Raw genomic sequence first — 25107 nt, 5'->3', positions numbered from 1 at the left:
CAAAGTAGAGTCGCAATTCAACAGCTCGGACACAAGAGGTATGTGGCAGGGTCTACAGCCAATCATGGATTACAAAAAGAAAACCAGCCCCGTCGCGGACCAGGATGTCTTGCTCCCAGACAGACTGAACAACTTCTTTGCTCGCTTTGAGGACAATACAGTGCCACTGACACGGCCCGCTACCAAAACCTGTGGACTCTCCTTCACTGCAGCCGACGTGAGTAAAACATTTAAACGTGTTAACCCTCGCAAGTCTACAGGCCCAGACGGCATCCCTAGCCGCGCCCTCAGAGCATGCGCAAAACAGCTGGCTGGTGTGTTTACGGACATATTCAATCAATCCTTATCCCAGTCTGCTGTTCCCACATGCTTCAAGAGGGCCACCATTGTTCCTGTTCCAAAGAAAACTAAGGTAACTGAGCTAAACAACTACCGGCTCGTAGCACTCACTTCCGTCACCATAAAGTGCTTTGAGAGACTAGTCAAGTACCATATCACCTCCACTCTACCGGACACCCAAGACCCACTCCAATTTGCTTACTGCCCCAATAGGTCCACAGACGACACAATCGCAACCACACTGCACACTGCCCTAACCCATCTGGACAAGAGGAATACATATGTGAGAATGCTGTTCATCGACTACAGCTCAGCATTTAACACCTCTGCCCTCAACTCGTTACCTGTATTAATGGCACCTGTTTGAACTTGTTATCAGTATAAAAGACACCTGTCCACAACCTCAAACAGTCACATTCTAAACTCCACTATGACCAAAACCAAAGAGCTGTCAAAGGACACCAGAAACAAAATTGTAGACCTGCACCAGGCTGGGAAGACTGAATCTGCAATAGGTAAGCAGCTTGGTTTGAAGAAATCAACTGTGGGAGCAATTATTAGGAAATGGAAGACATACAAGACCACTGATAATCTCCCTCGATCTGGGGCTCCACGCAAGATCTTACCCCGTGGGGTCAAAATGATCACAAGAACGGTGAGCAAAAATCCCAGAATCACACAGGGGGACCTCGTGAATGACCTGCAGAGAGCTGGGACCAAAGTAACAAAGCCTACCATCAGAAACACACTACGCCGCCAGGGACTCAAATCCTGCAGTGCCAGACGTGTCCCCCTGCTTAAGCCAGTAAATGTCCAGGCCCGTCTGAAGTTTGCTAGAGAGCATTTGGATGAACCAGAAGAAGATTGGGAGAATGTAATATGGTCTGATGAAACTAAAATATAACTTTTTGGTAAAAACTCAACTCGTCGTGTTTGGAGGACAAAGAATGCCGAGTTGCATCCAAAGAACACCATACCTACTGTGAAGCATGAGGGTGGAAACATCATGCTTTGGGGCTGTTTTTCTGCAAAGGGACCAGGACGACTGATCCGTGTAAAGGAAAGAATGAATGGGACCATGTATCGTGAGATTTTGAGTGAAAACCTTCATCAGCAAGGGTATTGAATATGAAACGTGGCTGGGTCTTTCAGCATGACAATGATCCCAAACACACCGGCCGGGCAACAAAGGAGTGGCTTCATAAGAAGCATTTCAAGGTCCTGGAGTGGCCTAGCCAGTCTCCAGATCTCAACCCCATAGAAAATCTTTGGAGGGAGTTGAAAGTCCGTGTTGCCCAGCAACAGCCCCAAAACATCACTGCTCTAGAGGAGATCTGCATGGAGGAAAGGGCCAAAATACCAGCAACAGTGTGTGAACCTTGTGAATTTACAGAAAATGTTTGACCTCTGTCATTGCCAACAAAGGGTATATAACAAAGTATTGAGATAAACTTTTGTTATTGACCAAATACTTATTTTCCACCATAATTTGCAAATACATTAATTTTAAAAAATTCATTATTCATTGATTTTCTGGATTTTGTTCTCTTTTTGTCTGTCATAATTGAAGTGTACCTATGATGAAAATTACAGGCCTCATCTTTTTAAGTAGGAGAACTTGCACAATTGGTGGCTGACTAAATACTTTTTTGCCCCACTGTATATACTGTACTCTATACCATCTACTGCATCTTGCCTATGCTGTTCAGTACCATCACTCATTCATATTCTTCATCCCTTTACACTTGTGTTTATACGGTAGTTGTTGTGGAAGCACAAGCATTTCACTACACTTGCATTAACATCTGCTAACCATGTGTATGTGACAAATAAAATTTGACTGTCAAATGCTCCCTAAAACACTTCAGCGAGCAGGCCTTTCTAATCAACCTGGCCTGTGTATCCTGGAAGGATATTGACCTCATCCTGTCAGTAGAGGATGCCTGGTTCCTCTTCAAAAGTGCTTTCCACACAGTCTTAACCTCTAGGGTACGTGGGACACTAGCTTCCCATCTGGCCAACATCCAGTGAGATTGCAGAGCGCCCAATTCAAATACAGAAATGCTCATTATAAAAATTCAGAAAACAAAACATTTTACATAGGTTTAAAGATTAACTTATTGTTAAACCAACCAGTGTCATATTTATAAAATGCTTTTTGCCCAGAACATAGCCCAGTTGACAAATTATTACAAACAGTAACAAGCCAAGCAGAAGCGTTACAAAACTTAGAAATAGAGATACAATTAATCCCTTACCTTTGATGATCTTCATATGGTGGCAATCAGAAGACATTCATTTACTCAATAAATATTCCTTTCGTTTTATGAAGTCGCTTCATATCCAAAAACCTCCATTTTGTTATCGCGTTTTCTTCAGTAATCCACAGGCTCAAAAGCAGTCCAAACAGACAAAATCCAAATTGTATCCGTAAAGTTCATAGAAACATGTCAAACGATGTTTATATTCCATCCTCAGGTTGTTTTTTTAGCCAAAATGATCTATAATATTTCAACCGGACAATAACGTCATCAATGTCAAAGGTAAACAAGAAATGCACATGTGCATGAAAAAGCTCTGTGACACGGTAGGGTCCACTCCTTCAGACTGGTCTTACTCCCTCATTTATAAGAATGCAAGCCTGAAACGATTTCTAAAGACTTGACATCTAGTGGAAGGCATAGGAACTGCAAATGGAGTCTTAAGTACTGTAATACTGTAATGGCATTGAATAGAAAACTACAAAACAAAGACTACTTCCTGAATGGAATTTTCTCCAGGTTTTCACCTACTAAATCAGTTCTGTTATACACAGACACTATTTTAACAGTTTTGGAAACAGTGTTTCTATCCAAATCTACCAGTTATATGCATATCATATCTTCTGGGCCCGAGTAGCAGGCTGTTTAATTTGGGCATACTTTTCATCCAAAATGCCGAATGCTGCACCCTAGCCTAAAGAAGTTAAATAAGCACGCCCCATTCCAAAAATGTTGAACTAAGCACAAATGACCCTTGCCCTTGGTTCACCCAAGACTTGACTGCCCTTGACCAGCACAAAAAAATATCTTGTGGCGTTCTGTATTAGCATCGAATAGCAACTTTTCAGGGAAGTCAGGAACCAATATACTCAGTCAGTTAGGAAAGCTAAGGCTAGATTTTTCAAACAGAAATTTTCTTCCTATAGCACTAATTCCAAAACCTTTTGGGACACTAAATTCCATGGAGAATAAGAGCACCTCCCAGCTGCCCATTGCACTGAGGATAGGAAACACTGTTACCACCGATAAATCTATGATAATCGAGAAATTCAATAAGCATTTTTCTACGGCTGGCCATGCTTCCACCTGGCTACCCCTACCATGGCCAACATCTCAGCACCCCACACTTCTCCGTCGCCCAAAGCCAGACAGCTGATGTTCTGAAAAAGCTGCAAAATCTGGATCCCTACAAACCAGCTGGGCTAGAATATCTGGATATATCTAAAACATTATCCACCGAAATTGTTGCAACCCCTTTAAACTAGCCTATTCAACCTCGTATCGTCTGCGATCCCCAAAGATTATAAAGCTGCGGTGGTCATCCCCCTCTTAAAAGGGGGTAGACACACTAGACCCAAACTGTTATAGACCTATATCCATCCTGCCTATCTGAAACCTTTGAAAGCAAAGTCAACAAACAGATCCCAGACCATTTCGAATCCCACCGTACCTTCACTATGCAATCTAGTTTCCGAGCTGGTCCTAAGTTTACCTCAGCCACGCTCAAGGTCCTAAACAATATCACAACCGCTGTCTTCATCAACCTGGACAAGGATCTTGACTGTCAATTACTGACTCAATAGCCTTGGCTTCTCAAATGCCACGCCTGGTTTACCAACTACTTCTCAGAGTTCCGTGTGTCACATTGGAGGGCCTGCTGTCCGGACCTCTGGCCGTCTCTGGAGGTGCCACAGGGTTAAATTCTCGGGCCGACCCTTTTCTCTGTATACGTCAATGATGTTGCTCTTGCTGCTGGTGATTCTCTGATCCACCTCTACGCAGACGACACCATTCTGTATCCATCTGGCCCTTCTCTGGACACTTAACCTGTTATGGCTGCATCCCTTTGTTCTCAATTTCCACCTGAAGACATACCCAAATCTAACTGCCTGTAGCTCAGCCCCAGAGGCAAGGATATGCATATTATTGGTATCATTTGAATGGAAACATTCTGAAGTTAGTGAAATGTTAATTGAATTTAGGAGAATATAACACAGTAGATCTGGTGGAAGGAAAGAGAAAGAGCATACGTTTTCTGTTTTTTATTGTTGTAGTATCATATTTCACATGTACTAGAATAGCCACACAGTCAGATAGGATGCTGGAGATCATTTTGATGGATGACACAAGAGGGCAACTGTACGTGTGCAAAGTCTCAGACTGATAACTTCAGGAATGGGTGTGTTACATGACATTTAGCATGAAGTCACCCAGGTGTCCGACACAAGTTGCCCAAATGTACCCAAGTGGCCGAATTGGTGAAATGACCTATAACTATATACAGCAGTGCAAATAACTATATACACAACATATCAAAAAGCAATTCCAACACACACACAAAAAAAAAGTTAAAAATATTAGAAAATAAATCTATTTTTAAAAAACAGTACACCCCTTGGAAGTCCTCGTCATAATATTTTGCTGCCTGTGCCATGTCCCATAGCAGTCTCTTTCTGATGTAAAGCAGAGGCAAACTGAACACGTGGTGCATTTCATGCGACACAGAACACAGCGACGCCTCCATGCTGTGCCCTTTTGGCCCTGACGCACAGTCATGCCTGCAGTAATGAACTGTGGCATATGAACAACACTGGGGGCACAGGTAGAGCGGGCAAGCTTGGCACCGGGGGCTCCCAGTCGGAGTCGCTATCACTGTGAAAGAAACAATACAAATATTTTTTTTATGTTATGAGCCTTTTATCATCACATAAAATAAAAATATATGTATTGTATAGAGCAGAGGGAACAGTCACTAAGGTGAAGTGCTGTTCCATTCAACTCCGGCCATTGTTATTCACACACACACACACACACACACACACACACACACACACACATTTCATTGCAAAAAAAATGTAAATAATTTTTATATACATTATATTTCATAAAACGGCATTAGCACTTACCCATCCAGAAGTACGTCCTGTCCTTGCAGAAACAGCTCCTCAGTTTGAATCATAACACCAAGATTCCTCAAACAAAACAATCTGTCTCACTTTCACTTTAGACTTCGCTTTACATGATTTATTCGCCATAATCATTGAAACTACAACTTTCCGAAATACAGCTGCGCGTAAAAAGCCTTACAGCAACTCCTCTGATTGTCAAGGCGAGAATGGAGTTCCCTGCGCGTGCGATTACAAACAAGGAATTGTGGTCCAACCCCAAACGATTACATACTGGCGTTTACCTCAGCTCATTGGCTATCTACCCAGCTAGATTTCAAGAAGATCAGTGGTCATTGTGCAGAAATGTAGTCAATCAATGAAGCTTCGCTAAAATTGTTGGTGCGTAAGGTAGTCATTTATTGTTGTCTTCAAATCAGCTCACTTCGGTCAATACTCCCCGCAAAAAAACAATGACATTTGGCTGTGTTGCAAACATCCAGAGGAAAGTACTGAAACCAACCATGACTGGATAAACGATTGTTTATGGGATTGAGGTCAGGGCTTTGTGATAGTCTCTCTAATACCTTGACTTTGTTGTCCTTAAGCCATTTTGCCACAACTTTGTAAGTATGCTTGGGGTCATTGTCCATTTGGAAGAACCATTTGCGACCAAGCTTCAACTTCCTGACTGATGTCTTAAGATGTTGCTTCAAATATATCCACATAGATGGCATCATGAGGAAGTAAAACTATTTTGTGAAGTGCACTAGTCCCTCCTGCAGCAAAGCACCCCCACAACATGATGCTGCCACCCCCATTCGTCACAGTTGGGACAGTCTTCTGCTTGCAAGCCTCCCCTTTTTCCTCCAAACATAACGATTGTCTTTGCCCCCAAGTGCAGTTGCAAACCGTCGTCTGGCTTTTTTATGCCGGTTTTGGAGTAGTGGCTTCTTCCTTGCCGAGCGGCCTTTCAGGTTATGTCAATATAGGACTCGTTTTACTGTTGCTCTGGGATTGATTTGCACTTTTCACACCCAAGTACGTTCATCTCTAGGAGGAGACAGAACGCGTCTCCTTTCTGAGTGGTATCATGGCTGCGTGGTCCCATGATGTTTATACTTGCTTACTATTGTTTGTACTGATGAACGTGGTACCTTCAGGCATTTTGAAATTGCTCCCAAGGATGAACCAGACTTGGAGGTCTACTATTTTTTTTCTGAGGTCTTGGCTGATTTCTTTGGATTTTCCCATGATGTCAAGCAGACGCACTGAGTTTGAAGGTAGGCCTTGAAATACATCCACAGGTACACCTCCAGTTGACTCAAATGATGTCAATTAGCCTATCAGAAGCTTCTAAAGGCATGACATAATTTTCTGGAATTTTCCAAGACGTTTAAAGGCACAGTCAAGTTAGTGTATGTAAACCCACTGGAATTGTGATAGTGAATTATAAGTGAAATAATCTGTCTCTAAACAATTGTTGGGAAAATGACTTGTGTCATGCATGAAGTAGATGTCCTAATTGACCTGCCAAAACTAGTTTGTTAACAAGAAATTTGTGGAGTTTGAAAAACACGTTAAGGACTTCAACCTAAGCGTATGTAAACTTCCGACTTCAACTGTATTCATCGCCAAACCCACTAGCTCCAGGTCATCTACAAGTCCTTGCTAGGTAAAGCCCCGCCTTCTCAGCTCACTGGTCACCATAGCAACACCCACTCGTAGCACGTGCTCCACAGGTATATTTCAATGGTCATCCCCAAAGCCAGCTCCTCGTTTGGCTGCCTTTCCTTCCAGTTCTCTGCTGCCAATGACTGGAACGAATTGCAAAAAAATTTAAATTTAAAAAACTTTTTTTTAAATATTTTTTTAATTCACTGAAGCTAGGGTCTCATCTCCCTCCAACTTTAAACATCAGCTGTCAGAGCAGCTTACCGATCACTGTAGCTTGACACAGCCAATCTGTAAATAGCACACCCAACTACCTCATCCCCATATTACTTACCCTCTTGCACCCCAGTATCGCTACTTGCACATCACTCCAGTGTTACTGCTAAATTTGAATTATTTCGCCTCTATGGCCTAGTTATTGCCTACCTCCCCTCTCTTCTACATTTGCACACACTGTACATAGATTTTTCTATTGTGTTATTGACTGCATGTTTGTTTTATGTGTAACTGTTTGTGTCACACTGCTTTGCTTCATCTTGACCAGGATGCAGTTGTTCTCAACTGGCTTACCTGGTTAAATAAAATACTGCCATCCAAGACCTCTATACCAGGCAGTGTCAGGAAGGCCCTAAAAATTGTCAAAGACTCCAGCCACCCTAGTCATAGACTGTTCTCTCTGCTACCGGACAACAAGTGGTACCAGAGCGCGAAGTCTAGGTCCAAGAGCCTTCTAAACAGCTTCAACCCCAAAGCCATAAGACTCCTGAGCATCTAATCAAATGGCTACCCGAACTATTTGCCCCCCCCCCACACACACCTCTTTTACACTGCTGCAACTCTGTTTATTATTATCTACTAACCAGTTCCCCCTGACATTGACTCTGTACTGGTACCCCCTGTATATTGCCTCGCTATTGTCATTTTACTGCTGCTCTTTAATTATTAGTAATTACATTGCTCTTTTTATTTTTATTAAAAATGCATTGGTGGTTAAGGGCTTGTAAGTAAGCATTTCACTATAAGGTCTACCTACACCTGTTGTATTTGGTGCATGTGACAAATAAAATTTGATTTGTTGACACTCAAACCGGTGCACCAGGCACCTACTACCATACCCCGTTAAATAGCACGAATCTTTTGTCTTGCCCATTCACCCTCTGAACGGCACAGGTACAAAATCCATGTCTCAAGGCTTTAAAATTATTCTTTTTTGGGGGGGGGGGGGGGGGGGGGGGTAATCAAGGAATGGACAGAAAAGTAATGTTTGGGAAAGATTTTGTGACGTGGTAAAAGAGGATGATCGTAGTGTGATGATTGTGAGGCTCTATACAAATTTGACAGTCTCAAGACGGGGACTTCAAATATGCCCGTCACGTCAAAGGAACTGCAGTATACTGTTCAGATGGGTTAAATGGAAACTGAAATCTTTAGACCTACAATCACTCACATAGCCTGCAGAATTAAGCATTTCTTGCAGTAAAATTATACACCAAATGTAGGCAAAATGCTGACTCGGTAACAGGAGTGAAGAAATATGATATTTCTTTCAGCATCTTGAGAGAATGCGAATGCTCAGTTAGATACCATCTGTAGCGGCACCATATTTATCAGTCATAAAAGCTGATAGTATTTCAACCACATAACATAAGTATCAGAAACATGTTGGGTCGCTTTACATTTCCTTAAAACCGGTCAAACTGATGGAATTTAGCAAGGAAAATATTTGCCATCTCTTTTTTTTGTTATTGCATATTGTCCCCAAACATCTTTGTTCCATTAAAGAAGATGACAGAAAACTTTACCAATGTCAACTAGATTGAAGCATTCATTTTATTGATTTATGACATTCTGTCGAGTAAAGGTTTATCTAGTCTTCTAGGGCAACATATGACCGTAGAGAATCTGCATGCATCTAATTATAGACAAGGCCTACCAAAATGTCAGAAATTATAAGCAGAAACATCTAAAATCAGGCCCAAAGAAATCCTGCCCCCTGTCAAAAAAAAATCATTCTGCTGTCTTTGACTGTAGCTTATAGTGTATTTTCTATATTTGCAAGTAAGAGTTGGGCGCAGGCCTCAGTTTTTCACATAGTCGGGCGATTGTGGATGGGTTATTAGCAATTGCGGGTGGGTGCTGGTTTACAAACATCTGACCCGCGCACCACTAGTATGTGTGTGTGTATGTGTACAGTGCCTTCGGAAAGTATTCAGACCCCTTGACTTTTTCAACACTTACGTTACAGCCTTATTCTAAAATTGATTCAATGTTTTTCCCCCCCTCTCAATCTACACCCCATAATGACAAAGCAAAAACAAGTGTCGAAAAACAGAAATATCATATTTACATAAGTATTCAGACCCTTTACTCAGTGCTTTGTTGAAGCACCTTTGGCAGCAATTACACCATCAAATCTTCTTGGGTACGACGCTACAAGCTTGGCACCTCCGTATTTGGAGAGTTTCATATTCTTCTCTGCAGATCCTCTCAAGCCATGTCAGGTTGGATGGGGAGCGTTGCTGCAGCACAGCTATTTTCAGGTCTCTCCAGAGATCGATCAGGTTCGCCCCCAGTCTGAGGTCCTGAGCGCTCTGGAGCAGGTTTTTATCAAAGACTTCTGTACTTTTCTCCGTTCATCTTTGCCTCGATCCTGACTAGTCTCCCAGTCCCTGCTGCTGACAAATATCCCCCGAGCTTAAAGCTGCCACCACCATGCTTCACCGTAGGGATGGTGCCAGGTTTCCTCCAGAAGTGACGCTTGGCATTCAGACCAACGAGTTCAATATTGGTTTATTCAGACAGGATAAACGTGTTTCTCATAGTCAGAGTATTTAGGTGCCTTTTGGTAAATTCCAAGCGGGATGTCATGTGCCTTTTACTGAGGAGTGGCGTCCGTCTGGCCACTATCATAAAGGCCTGATTGGTGGAGTGCTGCAGAGATGGGAGAAACTTCCAGAAGGACAACCATCTCCAGAGGAACTCTAGAACTCTGTCCGAGTGACTATCGGATTCTATGTCACCTCCCTGGACCAAGGTCATTGTACCCCGATTGTTCTATTTAGCCAGGTAGCCAGCTCTAGGAAGAGACTTGGTGGTTCCAAACTTCTTCCATTTAAGAATGATGGAGGCTACGGTGTTCTTGGGGACCTTCAATGTTGCAGAGATTGGTGTCATTCTGGAAAGTTCTCCCATCAATCCTATCTCAGAGCTCTACGGACAATTCCTTCGTCCTCCTGGCTTGGTTTTTGCTCTGACATGTGGGACCTATAGACAGGTGTGCCTTTCCAAATCATATCCAATCAATTGAATTTACCACAGGTGGACTCCAAAAGTCGAGGGGACTGAATGCTTTCTCAAGGCACTGTATACATGTATGAGCGCGTGAGAGTGAGAGAGAGAGACTCACCATGCAACAGCACGTCTCGGAGGGAGCGGCTCTCCAGAGACAGGCGGGCCAGCCGTGGGGCGTGGTCTTTCCTCACACGCAGCCACAGGTCCTCAGTACGCTCCAACCGCCCCGTGTGACCTTCCTCCAGCTACACATATACATGTTATTGGTTGAAATCTCATAGGCAATTGTACAAAACAAACAGCTTCTCAGTATGCTCCAACAAATCTTTACGACATTCCTCCACATAACACCATCAGGAAAAAAAACAGCGTGGGTCTTTAGCAATCATGACAATCACATTCTCAGTCATGGCAACAACCCTCACAGCAATTTGATAATTGAGATCAAAGAAATTCAAACAGAAAATCAAACTTGTTGCAAAACAAAAGCCATGACTGACGAGTGGCTTAAGTGAGACATTGCAAGTAAGCAGGCTGAGAGTCCCAAGACATAGCATGAACAGAACCAGGCAAAACTGGTTGAAATGTCATTATCACAACAAGAACATGGTTGATAGTTCATTTTAACATAATTGCAAACAGCCAAGGCAAAACCAGATGGAGTGTGATGGTGCATGAAAAACAACGTTTCCAGTTTGAGACAAAAACGTTAGCCGAGGCTGGGTTGGTGTACCTGTCGCAGGGAGGCAGCAAAAGCGTCGTGGGAGCTGTTGAGGCGTGTTCTGAACTGGGAGCAGATACTCTTCGCCAGCTTGGCAGCACTCAGGCTCTCTATGGCATCCTGGGCCACATTTCTCTTCCACTCTGGTGTGATGGCAGGAGGGTTCACAAACGTTATCCTCTGGATGATCTTCATAGGGGAGGAGAGAAAGCGGGAGAGCATTTGTGAGTTGCTATTTTGCTAATGACAAATCAAGGTTGTTGTTATTCCAAAAAACTACTATTTAAATCATATTCCAGAGGCTTGACTGGGAATTGTTACTTGTTTGATCTGCTCCCAGACAAGTCTCGTAACAGAGGATCCTGAATGGAAGGTCACCTCCACGTGATAGGCAGCGTTAAGGATCTGACCAAGACAGGAAGAGAGATGGAGAGAAAACAGAACAAGATGTTATTATTTAAGTTTTTAAAAATGGGAAAACTGTAATTACATAGTGTTTTACGTCGTCTTTTGAGGAATCCTATTAGCTACCGTTGTGACTTTACACACACCTGTTTGAGGTGGTTGGAGGTGACGTTGTGGACGGAGGACTCCATGTTGGACTTCTCCAGGCTGTTTAGACAGCGCTCAAGGGTTCCTACAAAGCTCTCCCTCAGGTAGTCCACAGAGCTGATCAGCTTGTTGGCCACCGCTTGGTTTAACCTCACAACTATCAGCTCCTGGATCTGGTGGATGCAGGATTTTATAACCTTTGAAGTGACAGGCTCTCCATTGGTCGCCACTATGAGGTCTGTGAGGTCAGAGAAAGACACATTGAATGAAAGAGTGAGTGAAAGATAATGTGGTGAAATTCCACAGTGACATTTTTCAAGTAGGCTAAATGGTCTTTCTTACATTAAATGCATCATTTGTAACCTGTCAAGTGGTTTTCAATGTTTTTGACAAAGTACCATATTGACACCTGCTGCTGACTGAACAATGGATCTTCCCCCCTCGCTCCCCCCACCATGCCAACTATTTGACACTTCTGCATTTTGCAACTAATCATGTCTTTGGTTGCATCTACTTTTTGTGTCAGCTGTATGTCCCACATTAACAATTAAGGTCCTTTTAGTTCCTACACAGGTCACCTCAAGATTGTGTCTTGTCAACTCAGTGTCATCCATCACCAAGTGAAGGTCAGTAGTACAGCTATGGTATGCTATTATCTCAGAGACTTTTGACAGCATCAGTCTTTAGTTGGCCTTTGTACCTGTGAACTCCAGGTTGGCAGCATCCTCCAGCAGCTGTTCCTTCATGCTGCTCAGCGTCTCCACGATCATCTCCTTCATCTCCTCCTGCTTGCGGTTGGCAATGGCCATCAGGGAGGTGAACAACTCGCCCTCCTTCTCCCGCGTGTACTCCAGCCGCCGCGGCGTGATCTGCAGGTCCCTCTGCATGTCAAAGGCCTGCAGCCAGGGAGAGAAGGATAAGTCAGTCTCTGCCACCACTAGCATTATTCTCTACTTCAAATTAAACAACTTTGTTACACATTGTGACACTATGTAGATTTAATTAGCTAATTGATTGAATCCCACACAGAAGTCCCTCTACTCCCCTGGTTGATGAAGAGGTCGAGGCAACGGCAGTGCACCCCGTTGAGCAGGTTAGCAGCCTCCACGTGCTGGAAGTGGAGCACCTGGCGGGTGAAGGGCACCAGGAGGCGGTGTAGCCTCTCAAAGGCCTCCCCCAGTACGCTCTGGGGTTTGGTGGCCAGGCTGGGTGTCTGGGAGGGGGCTCCGCAGGAACAGTTCCCTACTGGGGTACTGAGAAAGCCTAGGGACAGCAGTTGCTTGTAAAGGGGGCTCTTCTCCCTCTCCAGGCGCCGGCTGGGCTCGGGGGAGGCCTCGGCTGGGATACGGATGAAGAAGATGGGGAAGGGGAGCGTATCTTTGACTTTCCTCAGCTCGACCACCTGTTCGGCAGTGAGGGTGTCCTGGTTGAGCGCATAGAGTATGATGGGAACCACGTTACGCGTGCAGTCCTCCAGGGCCTCCTCGATGGGCTGGACACTGGGGCACGGCACCACCATGATTTTCGCCTCCTGACAGAACAGGGAAGATACTTCAGTCATTCAAATGGTCCTAGCAGCACTCAGACACTTATATAAATGTTGTGGAGAAATCTAAACACTTATCAAAAGGCTAATTCTCTGAGATTCGTTTTTTAATCCAAAGATTTAGGTTGAGCAAACAGAGGGAAGTACACAATATTTCTTCAATCACCATTGGCTCCAACATACAATCATCAACAAGATGTTGGTAGTAGTGTACAACAGTCACATAACAGTTTCTAACTAGGACATAAATGAGTGCCATCACCCATAAACACAAACAGTCTGGTCATGGGAAAGGGTATGGGAGGGCAACAGAAAACCAAGCAAGAAAACATTTTTTGCTCCACTTTTGATGAATTATACAGTAACAGAAATAGAACGAGAGGGGGAAAGAAATGAGGGGGGAGCACAGTGTAAAAGAGAGAGAAATGACAAACGCAGCCACACAAAGGAGGCAGTTAGTCCTGTCTCCAAGAAACAAGAGCTGTGGCCAACTGAGCAGTTTCTTTGGAACAAAGATTGGTTGTAAACAAATTTTTCTAGGCTATCAAAATAAATAGAATGTTTGAATTTTCATAATACATTCGATTTCCAAATGTAGTCCAACAGCTGAATATCTGTGGGCTACTTTAACACAGCTATATCAGACAATGGACTGTTTCAACCCGCAATCTGCATATCTTTTCCCCTTGCAGTCTGAAAAATTGTCTAGATAGAGACACATCTAACATGCTGTCAAACTTCTAATGTGTCACTTCAAAACAGCATTCTCCAATAATAACATACTTGGATAGTCTATGCTAAAGATGTCTCGACAGATTGTTGAAAACAAGCAGGACATTCTAGGCTATATGAATGTGTGGCAGACTAATGTCGGGGAGGTTGCGTAGCTCTGAAACACGCACCCAAAAGGTTAGCACTATCCCAGTTCTGTGTATCACTGTGTGGGGAGTCCAGGGGAGATGGGGTGGGGAGGTAATTAGAGAGTTAGTGCTTTCCTCTACTGGTCTCCCAAAATGGGGCGTTACAATTCTGCCATGGCTGTGTGAATGTCACAGTGGGCTGAGAGCTGCTTCCCTGCCAGCCTCTAGCCCCTGAGTAAACAGCAGCTGGGTACACCCCTGAACCACTGCTCTGACAACACCATTAAACCACATCTTAGCCCACCTACCCATCCTGGCACATGCATTTGAATTATCATGAGAAGTTTAAACCAGGTTGACAAGTGTATAAAACGTTACATTTACAGCCCAATTTGACAGCTTCTAAGGTAAGGTCTCTTTCATTGAGTAAACAATAGCAATAGATCCCCATCTAGCCTACCATATATCTTATTTTACTAGGCAAGTCAATTAAGAACAAAATCTTATTTACAATGACTGACTACCCTGGCCAGACTCTAACAACGCTGGGACAATTGTACACCGCCCTATGGGACTCCCAATCACGTCCGGTTGTGATACAGCCTGGAATCAAACCAGGGTCTGTGTGGCCTCTAGCACTGAGATGCAGTGCCTTAGACCGCTGCGCCACCCGGGAGCCCAATCTGACTTTCCTTAACACTGAAAACAAAACAGGAAAAATAAGATGGGTACAGGAGCACCTCCACTTAAATGTTTACTCATGTGTGTGAGTAATCAAACAGGTCGTCACATATAGACTTACTCTGGCTCTGTCACTGCTCCATTCATACTCAGAATCCTGCCTTGACAATTTAACACAAAAAAAGAGACCAAAACCAATAACAGGGCAACCTGACATATAAGCTCATTTTGGGCTCCAAATAATAAGCTTGTTATTAGAAATAATTTGGCAAAACACCGAAAAAATAAAAAAGTAAACCATGACATGCGCTAATAAACAGTACCTTCAGGGAGGCATCTGGGCATAACCATGGAAACGTCATCACAGCGAAGGGTTTGGAAGTTGTGCCCTGGTCATGTGAATCGCATCAGATCGGGGCCAATAAGTGGTGGAGGGTGGGCGGGGGGCCAGGCGGCCGACAAAGCAGTGCAGGCAATGTCTGCAGGGCTGTCTGGGGCCTGTCGACAACCAGCTAAGCGAGGCCTTTGTTTGAAGGATTAAGCGCTACTTTTTTCGGCCAGCACGTGACAAGTGAGCACAGTGCACTCCACCCACCAAGGCATGTTGATCAGCCGAGCAAGATGGGCTACATGTCTATCCACCTGGTACAGGAGTCAACGAGTCCTCTGTATGCAACACTACATCACATTTTCCTGGTGCCACAGAAAGAAATTGAACCCAGAGAGGGAGAGTTCTGACTAACATGGAAAATCTACTCTGTGCAGTAATCTGTGTGTCAGCTAAGCCATGTGTGAGAGCTACATTTCCAGCTTGGAGAGAAATATTAAAAACAAGCCTACCCTTCTAGTTCCCATTAGAGAACGAACTAATGTATCATCAGTGGGATGACGGGAACGGCAAAGTCAGAAACTCACTCCTGTGCCAACCAAACAGGCATTTATAATATCAATGCTGTAACGTCAATGAGCATACCAAAAAGTAAAAGGACCCTTTACCATTAATCCTGCGACTCTGTGCTATTTGTAGGCTTACATGGTAAACAGACTCCCACCATCAGAATCCTCCTCACATGTCCAAATTGCATCCAAACAAGAACCTCTATATCCAAGGACCCCATTCACTAACTGTTGTCACCCCTACGGTCCGGTCCGTCAGGCAATCTCAAACCACCTGGTTGGAGACTGCTTCTACCCGCAGGCAGTGCAGATATTGAATAGCTGACTGTGTGGCTAATGTTTCTTCCGCAAGTACATGGAGTAGCCAGCCAAATAAAAAAAGTAGCCAGCCAGGGTGCTCCGTGCCGGGGGGGGTGGGGGCGCGCGCTCCCACCCAGGGTAAATAGTGGCCTCTAGAACATTCTAATGCTTTGATTACATCCAAAATACACTTAAAATTATAAATACTTTAATGACTTGGTAAAATTAGTTTCGGTGTTGAGTAGAAAGACATGACTTTACAATTAAAATGACTCAAAATTGATGAATGTGTTAGTTGTTTTGGATATTATGTAGACCTAGGTCTATATTATAAGGACTATTTTCTACGTAAGACTAAAGAACGACCGATAATCGTCTGGTTCAATATATCAGGCTGATATTGGCCTTTTTTAGGCCCTTCTCTACCAGCTTTGACGATAGCACCAGCTTTGCGATGTAGAGGGACTATGCCAACCGCCACTCACCGCCTGAGCCATGAGCACTGCACAATGCCGAGGAATGTCTAGCTGGGAAAATCAGCAGCAGAAGCATGGCGGCTCAATCTCCAACAAAGGTGCAGCATTGAGAAATTGATGAATTGAAACAGTGCCCAAAATCAAACTCCTGTTACAAATATTAGTGAATTCACTAATAAGGCTCGTGTTAACATGCCCTGACATGCATGCAATAAGCAAGCTAGCTAAGCATATAGCTATGTGAACTTTTAACAAAGATTATCAGAACTAACCCTTTCATCTGTGGTGCTAGCTAGCTAGATCAGCTACTTTGCGAACTACCCGGCTAGATAAATATGGTGCTGAGTTGTCATATAGGAGCTAATAGCCAACTTAGCTAGCTAACGTTAGCTGGTTTACAAACACGGAACCACTTTTTGGCAAAGACATCTGACTTGCGGTGTAAATTTAGCCACACTGAATAAAAATATAAAATGCAAAAATTTCAAAGATTTGACCGAGTTAAAGTTCATATAAGGAAATCAGTAAATTGAAAGAAAATCATTAGCCCCTAGTCTATGTACTTCACATGACTAGGAATACATATGCATCGGTTGGTCACATAACGATTAAAAACAACAAAAAGTTGGGGCATGGATCAGAAACCACTCAGTATCTGTCTGGTGTAACCACCATTTGCCTCACATAGCGAGACATCTCCTTCGTATAGAGTTGATCAGTCTGTTGAATGTGGCTGTGGAATGTTGTCCCACTCCTCTTTAACAGCTGTTGCCAACGGAAGTTACTTGATATTGGTGGGAACTGGAAAACTCATTCATACACGTCAATCCAGAGCATCACAAACATGCTCAATGGATGACATGTCTGATGAGTATGCAGGCAATGGAAATAGACATTTTCATCTTCCAGGAATTGTGTACAGACCCATGCGACATGGGGCCGTGCATCCTTATGTTGAAACACAAGGTGTTGGCGGTGGCTGAATGGCACGACAATGGGCCTCAGGATCTCGTTGCTGTATCTGTGCTCTCAAATTGCCATTGATAAAATGAAATTGTGTACGTTGTCTATAGATTATGCCTGCCTGCACCATAACCCCACCATGAGACACTCTGTTCACAATGTTGACATCAGCAAACCGCTCACCCACACGAAGCCATACACGCGGTCTACCACAGACAGTTAAAACCAGGATTAAATCAGTTTAGAGCAAACTTCTCCAGCGTGCCAGTGGCCATCAAAGATGAGCATTTACCAACTGAAGTCCGTTACAATGCTGAACTGCAGTCAGGTCAAGACCCTGGTGAGGATGACAAGCACGCAGATGAGCTTCCCTGAGACGGTTTCTGACAGTTTGAGCAGAAATTCCTCGGGTGTGCGAAACCAGTTTCATCAACTGTCCGAGTGGTTGGTCTCAGACAATCCCGTAGGTGAAGAAGCCGGATGTGGAGGTCCTGGGCTGGCGTGGTTACACTGGGTCTGCGGTTGTGAGGCTGGTTGGACGTACTGCCAAATTCTCTAAGACGACCGAGGTGGCTTATAGTAGAGAAATTAACACTAAATCCTCTGGCAACAGCTCTGAAGGACATAATTTTTATTGTCCTCAGCACAAGGTGCACCTGTGTAATGATCATGCTGTTTAATCAGCTTCTTGGTATGCCACACCTGTCAGGTGGATGAATTATCTTGGTAAAGGAGAAATGCTCACTAACAGGGATGTAAACAAATTTGTACACACCATTGGAGAGAAATAAACTTTATACATATGGAACATTTCTGGAATCTTAGATTTCAGCTCATGATCCATGGGAACAACACTGTACATGTTGCATTTATATTTTTGTTCAATGTATTTACTAGTGTGCTGATCTGACCAGCCATAATCGTATCTGTAAATTGACAGTTGATAGTCAGATTAGATGATTGTCATAATAGGGAAAGAAAGAAATGTTTAAAAATTCCAAAATAAAAAAGGTGGAATGTTTATGGACCAAGAAAGCTGTAGATCAGCGCGCCTGTGTGCATTCTCACTTCTCAAACTACGGGCAGATATGAGCCATTCAGACAGAACTTCCATCGTCGTTTCACCTTATGAACATTTATGGCTTGGTAGCAAACGGCATCGCCATTGAGCTAGTTCTCATAGCAGCAGTGAACAACACCAAGTGACATGAGCAATGGAGAGAGATGTGAAAGGAAGCAGAGTTACAGCTTCACTCTATCCAGTCGTAGCATAGGATCAAGTTACAACACGCCCATTTCTTGACAGATGGTGTTACTATCCAAAATTTAATCCTGGGTTGTTTAGAGATGCTTCCTGACAACTGAAGGAAAATGACAACAAAAAAATAAGTTGCATTGAACAGATGTTATTTTATATTCTCAAACTAACAGCAGTGGCTATATTATGTCCTATGCAAATGTTGATCAGCAGATTAATAAATCCCAAATGGAAAGCAAACAGATTGTCATCTGTAGAACCATACACTGTACTCATTAGCCAAAACAAGCTCAATAACAATGCATGCACAATCCTATTGAATATGCACACACCTGTATTGTGAGGAGAACTATGCCATCTTAATTTACCCAGTTTATTATTACCATTATGTTGTTATGTAGTTCATTTTCAATCTAAGTCACAATTATTGTTTGATTTTAAAATGAATGCAAACATGGCTGTTGCTATCCCAAATGTATTCAGACAATTTGGAAAAAGGGAAGTGGTATGTTACAGCATTATTTTAAAATTGATGAAATAAAAATAAAACTGTTCAATCTACACGCAATACCCCATAACGACAAAGCGAAAACAGGTTGGACATTTTTTGCAAAAGTATTACAAATAAAAAGCTGTGTTCAGACTTGAAATTGAGCTCAGGTGCATCCTGTTTCCATTGATCATCCTTGATTTTTCTACAACTTGATTAGAGTCCACCTGTCGCAAATTCAATTGATTGGACATGATTTGGAAAGGCACACACCTGTCTATATAAGGTTCCACAGTTGACAGTGCATGTCAGAGCAAAAACCAAGCCATGAGGTCAAAGCGAATTATCCGTAGAGCTCCGAGTCAGGATTGTTTTGAGGCACAGATCTGGGGAAGGGTACCAAAACATTTCTGCAGCACCTCCCTGACAAAGAACAGTGACCTCCATCATTCTTAAATGGAAGAAGTTAGAAATCACCAAGACTCTTCCTAGAGCTGGCGGCACAGCCAAATTGAGCAATTGGGGTAGAAGGGCCTTTGTCAGGGAGGTGACCAAAACCCCGATGGTCACGAACACATAGCTCTAAAGTTCCTCTGTAAAAAACCTTCCAGAAGGACAACCATCTCTGCAGCACTCCACCAATCAGGCCTTTATGGTAGTTTCCAGACGGAAGCCACTAGTCCGTAAAAGGCACATGACAGCCTTTAGCTGAAGTCTTTAGCCTGAATGCCAAGCATCACATCTGGAGGAAACCTGGCAACATCCCTACAGTGAAGCATGGTGGCAGCATCATGCTGTGCGGATGTTTTCAGCGGCAGGAAGACTAGTCAGGATCGAGGGAAAGATGAACGGAGCAACGTATAGAGATCCTTGATGAAAACCTGCTCTAGAGTGCTTAGGACCTCAGACTGGGGCGAAGGTTCACCTTCCAACAGGATAACGAAGAACCCGGATCTCAAACCCGTTGAGCAAGTCTGGGACCTGTTGGATCGGAGGGTGCGGGCTAGGGCCATTCTCCTCAGAAATGTCCGGGAACTTGCAGGTGCCTCGGTGGAAGAATGGGGTAACATCTCACAGCAAGAACTGGCAAATGTGGTGCAGTCCATGAGGTGATGCACTGCAGTACTTAATGTAGCTGGTGGGTGCCCCCCCTCCCCTTGTTCAGAGACACGTTATTACATTTCTGTTAGTCACATGTCTGTGGAATTTGTTCAGTTGATGTCAGTTGTTGAATCTTATGTTCATACAAATATTTATACATGTTAAGTTTGCTGAAAAAAAAAACAGTTCACAGTGAAAGGACATTTCTTTTTTTTGCTGAGTTTATATTTGTAAAAATGGCAAAAAACTGTTTTTGATTTTTCATTATGGGGTATTGCTTATAGATTGAGGGGGGAAAACAATTTAATACATTTTAGAATACGACTAACGTAACAAAATGTGGATGAAGTCAAGGGGCCTGAATACTTTCCAAATGCACTGCTTTTCAAAATGCTTACTACCTCCAGCTCACATTGCAAAGTGTTAGGTGACGTGATGATAGTCTGCCTATCGCTGCCTATGTTCATGAATGGAGGAGCTCTGCAATTACCAATTGAGTAATTCAAAAGGCTCTCGCACATCTGAGCTATCTTTTTTGCAGGTGTATGGTAGCAGTTGAGATGGAAAATGATTAGGAACCCACCCACAACTCTTGATAGGATCACTGCTCTTTAATAAGCTTTACATATCGGCCTTCAGAGCTTTTGTGAGTTTCTTCTCAAATTAGCACCCTTATGTAGACCTAGCCCCACCCACATCCGTTCCACACATCGAATGGGGTTTGAGTCGAAGAAAAACAAAGTGTGCTACCAAATATAACAATATGCATTTCATAAATATTAGAATAATGTTGAGAAATAAAAAGTAGTTATTTTAATCATGGCCATCAAAACTAGGGATGCACGATATATCAGTTAACATATCGGAATTGGACGATATTTTCTAAAAATGCCAACATCGGTATCAGCCCAATGTCTTGTTAAGCCAGTGCAAAACTGATGCCAAAGCTGACGTGCATACCTATATAACGTAGATACATGACGTAATGACACCACGTAAAATTGCGCTACACGTTCAACACAGCATTTCTAACCTAGCCCATAATGTCTGCTGTGTGGATCGAGCAGTCAACAAGTCAAGCAATCATTTGATAGAGTAAGAACTTCAGCAAGACAACTCAAAGGCGAAATCCATTAACGCCAAGATAATGGAATTTATTGCCCTTGACAATCAACCGCTCTCTGTTGTGGGTGATGTTGGCTTTCGCAACTGGTCGAGCACCGGTACACACTAACGTTACCAAGTGCGTAATTTTTCCAGATGTTGCCCTACCGGAGTTACACAGTAATAGCGTCACTGCTATTAGTTTCACGACATACTATGGAACGCCGTTTGGTCTTTGCCTGTCAAAAAAAAAATATGTCAAATAACAGTTCTATTATAGAATGTTGTGTTTTCTGAATTTGCACGAGCAAGCCAAGCGCCACCACTACTATCAGTAGCACTGTCAAAACTGTTAAAAAAAAAAGTCTGCAAACAAGCAAACACCAGCCACAAACAATGTGTTAACAATACCAGGTTGGTAATAAAGCACTATTTGTTTGACCGCAACTGGGGTAGCTAGCTAGCTTTAGCTTGGTACCTAGCTAGCACCAATACAACTAGCCTGTAAACAATGACCAGTAGAAACTGCAGTTATTTTCACTATACTTAGCAATGATTTAGGAATCCTTGTGAGTAAGTACTAGCGAAGTAGCCACTTGTTGTTTGCCTATTGAAATTGTACTTCATGAAAATAAATAGCTAGCCAGCTACTTAACCCTGTCGCCCAAAGCTAACATTATAAGCAGCCGGCTAGCTTCATCTGGCTTGTGAGGCTCAACCGGACCGGGTTATGTGTTGTGAAGCTAGCCACAATAAGGATAGGGCACAATAGTGGAATTTGCAGTTTGCCTTCAAAATAAAAGTACCTCTTTGAAAGTGATGCAGAAGGAATCATGTCATATTTAGACTATATAATGTTAAAGGTTGGAATGTGAAGCAATGAAATGGGGTATCAGTCTACTCTGTGACACCCACAGAACACAACTGTTTGGAGTTTACACAAAAATGAGCATTGTAGCTCTTATCTTGGAACTGTGAGTGTGTGAAATCACCTCCCCAGTCAGCCTATGATGTGTATTGACATTCATATTGCACTGTACATCTTTACTTAAGGATTGGGGATCAATGAAACGGGGTATGAGTCTACTCAATATGCAATATATTTTTCCCCCCCAACATCCTCCTCAGAGTTATCAGGAATAGTGTTCAATACACATAGGTTAACAATAAATGTGGCTCAATTCCCAGTTGTTTCAGAGTCCCGCAATAAGAGCTACGACAGTAATGTTCTCTGGGTGTCATGGAGTAGACTGATACCCCATGTCATTGATCCACAATCCATAGGCAAGACTGCACAGTGAAATAAGTATGCCCACAATGCAATTCTAAAGTATAATACATCCAGTGTTACGTCAGATTGTCAAATGGTCTTTTGTTGATTTTATATAACATTCCAACCTCGTTTAGCATGATCTATTAAATTATGGCATAATTATACTATTTGCTTCACTGTCAATTACATACTTTTATTTTGAAGGCTAACCACAAAGTTCTCCATTGTGGCTAATCCATATTGTGGCTAATCCATATTGTGGCTAGCTTCACGGATGGGTCCGACAACCGTTAATCAAATAAGAACTGTCTTGTAAATTAGGGTTATTTTAGATGACACATAGCTATTAAGTTAGCTAGCCAACTATAGCTACTGAAATAGATTTTCGTTTTGCAATGTTTTTTTTGGGTTTTTTTATAACCAGCACTGCAGGTGCGCGAGACAACTACCAGCATCATAGCATATGTATCAATGAATCGTTGTGACATGAAATTTGAGTGATAGTGTAATCAATTTGTAATAACTACGTAAAAGTATGAATGTATGAACGCATTAAATTGTGACATGCAGTCATATTCAGGTAAGCGAGCTTATTTGACATGTCAAACAGTGTTATTTGATGCATCTTTTTTGACATGCAAAGACCCAAATGGCGTTCCGTAGAAATCCTGAATGAGACAAACTGAACAACGAAACAGCACAGCAAGTAAGTGAAAGAAATGTTTTGATTATGTTTTACTGGTAATGGGGACATATGTAAATGCCAACAAAATAATGTGTTGGTCAGCGTGGTGTGTGTGTGTAACCTTTATTTCACTAGGCAAGTCAGTTAAGAACAAATTCTTATTCACAATGGCGGCCTACCCCAGACGACGCTGAGCCAATAGTGCGCCGCCCTATGGGACTCCCAATCACAGCCGGATGTGATGCAGCCTGGATTCGAACCAGGGACTGTAGTGATGCCTCTTGCACTGAGATGCAGTGCCTTGGACCGCTGCGTCCATGTGTGTGTTTTAACTATTCAACTGTACAAGAATGCTTAAAACCTGTTGGGGATAGGGCTGTCTACTGCCCCCGCTGGAGTAATTGCGTGCCCATAGTAAACTATTTTTTTTTTGTCAAAAGTTGCTAATATATGCAAATAAAAAATATTATTGAATAGAAAACACTCTAAAGATTCTAAAACCGTATAAATTATGTCTGTATGTAAAGCAGAACTCTCAGGGCAGTCATTCTCCCAAACCTCTCGTCATCAGAAAGGTTAGCACAACTTTTACGTCATCGCCCCTACCCTTCCCAAGCACTTACAGGTCTGGGAACAGTCTCTCTGTCTTCAGCTCGATCTCAGCTTTCAATGGGGCTTCTCATTGTGAGAATCGCGCGCTCACGAGAGTTTTGGTGGGCCGGAACCTTTCGGTCACGCGAAAAAACAGGTCACTTATGCGCGCTCTGCTCGGGTCCTGTATTTTTTCCAAGATCGATTATACAATGCATGCGTTTCTTGTTCGTCCTCACGATTGCTGTACACCTTTATAACATGTTAAAGCTTGATAATGAAGTTAGTTTGACAAGTTTAGTCTACATATAATATGTAAGTTCAACGTTTTGGTGCGCATCCACTTGACTTTTGGCTACATTTCAAACCGAAATGTGTCGTGTTTGAGAAACGAAAGACACAGACTGCAAAACTAAACGCTGTTTTTGGTAAGTATAATTCCTTCCAGGTCTTCTGATGGAAGAACAGCAAAGGTAAGGGAATATTTATGTGGTAAATTTGGGTTTGTGTGGACTCCAAGATAGGAGCCATAATGCTACTTTTTGAGCGCCGACTCATAGTATAGCCTAGTGAACGAAACCTGTAACGTTAAAAATAAATGTAACACAGCGATTGCATTCAGAAGAAGTGTATCTAACTATATATATGTAGAACATGCATATTTAGTCAAAGTTTATGATGTGTATTCCTTGTTAGCTGACGTTATCTGCCGGAGCTATCGTCATTTCTCAGGACATTTGAGTAGCATTTTTTGAACAATGCATCATTGTAAACAGAGATTTATGGATATATATATAGCATATTATTGAAAAAAACAAATATACTGTGTAACATAAAATATTTAGATGCACTATTGTAAAGTGGTTGTTCCACTGGATGTCATAAGGTGAATGCACCAATTTGTAAGTCGCTCTGGATAAGAGCGTCTGCTAAATGACTTAAATGTAAATGTTAAATGTAAATATTACTGTCATCTGATGAAGATTTCAAAAGGTTAGTGCATTATTTTTCTTTTAATCCTGCGTTTGTTGATTGCATATTTTTTCAACTTGGCTATGCAAATTAGCTGTGTCTTCGGTGGTGGTTTGACATAAATATGTGCTATGTTTTCGCCGTAAAACATTTTAGAAATCTGACTTGCTGGGTAGATAAACAAGGT

General features: G+C 42.7%; 1 protein-coding gene across 4 annotated transcripts in view; it reads right to left on the bottom strand.

The window, feature by feature from the left end:
• Positions 1-25107, bottom strand: part of dstyk (dual serine/threonine and tyrosine protein kinase) — a 50087-nt gene that overhangs the window by 18376 nt on the left and 6604 nt on the right. For all 4 annotated transcript variants that reach the window (XR_006833280.1, XM_046312501.1, XM_046312504.1 and 1 more), the window contains 6 exons: positions 12769-13254; positions 12424-12619; positions 11723-11961; positions 11493-11576; positions 11184-11360; positions 10566-10695 (listed from right to left, as the gene is read on the bottom strand). Coding sequence is in view for 3 of the 4 variants with exons in the window: in XM_046312501.1 (XP_046168457.1) it covers positions 10566-10695; positions 11184-11360; positions 11493-11576; positions 11723-11961; positions 12424-12619; positions 12769-13254 (1312 nt within the window). In the remaining variant the exon portion in view is untranslated. The remainder of the gene's footprint in view (positions 1-10565; positions 10696-11183; positions 11361-11492; positions 11577-11722; positions 11962-12423; positions 12620-12768; positions 13255-25107) is intronic.

The sequence above is a fragment of the Oncorhynchus gorbuscha genome, linkage group LG18, assembly GCF_021184085.1.
Source record: "Oncorhynchus gorbuscha isolate QuinsamMale2020 ecotype Even-year linkage group LG18, OgorEven_v1.0, whole genome shotgun sequence".
Lineage (NCBI taxonomy): Eukaryota > Metazoa > Chordata > Actinopteri > Salmoniformes > Salmonidae > Oncorhynchus > Oncorhynchus gorbuscha.
The sequence above is the reverse complement of the archived record's forward strand: the minus strand, read 5'-3'. Positions and strand labels throughout refer to the sequence as shown.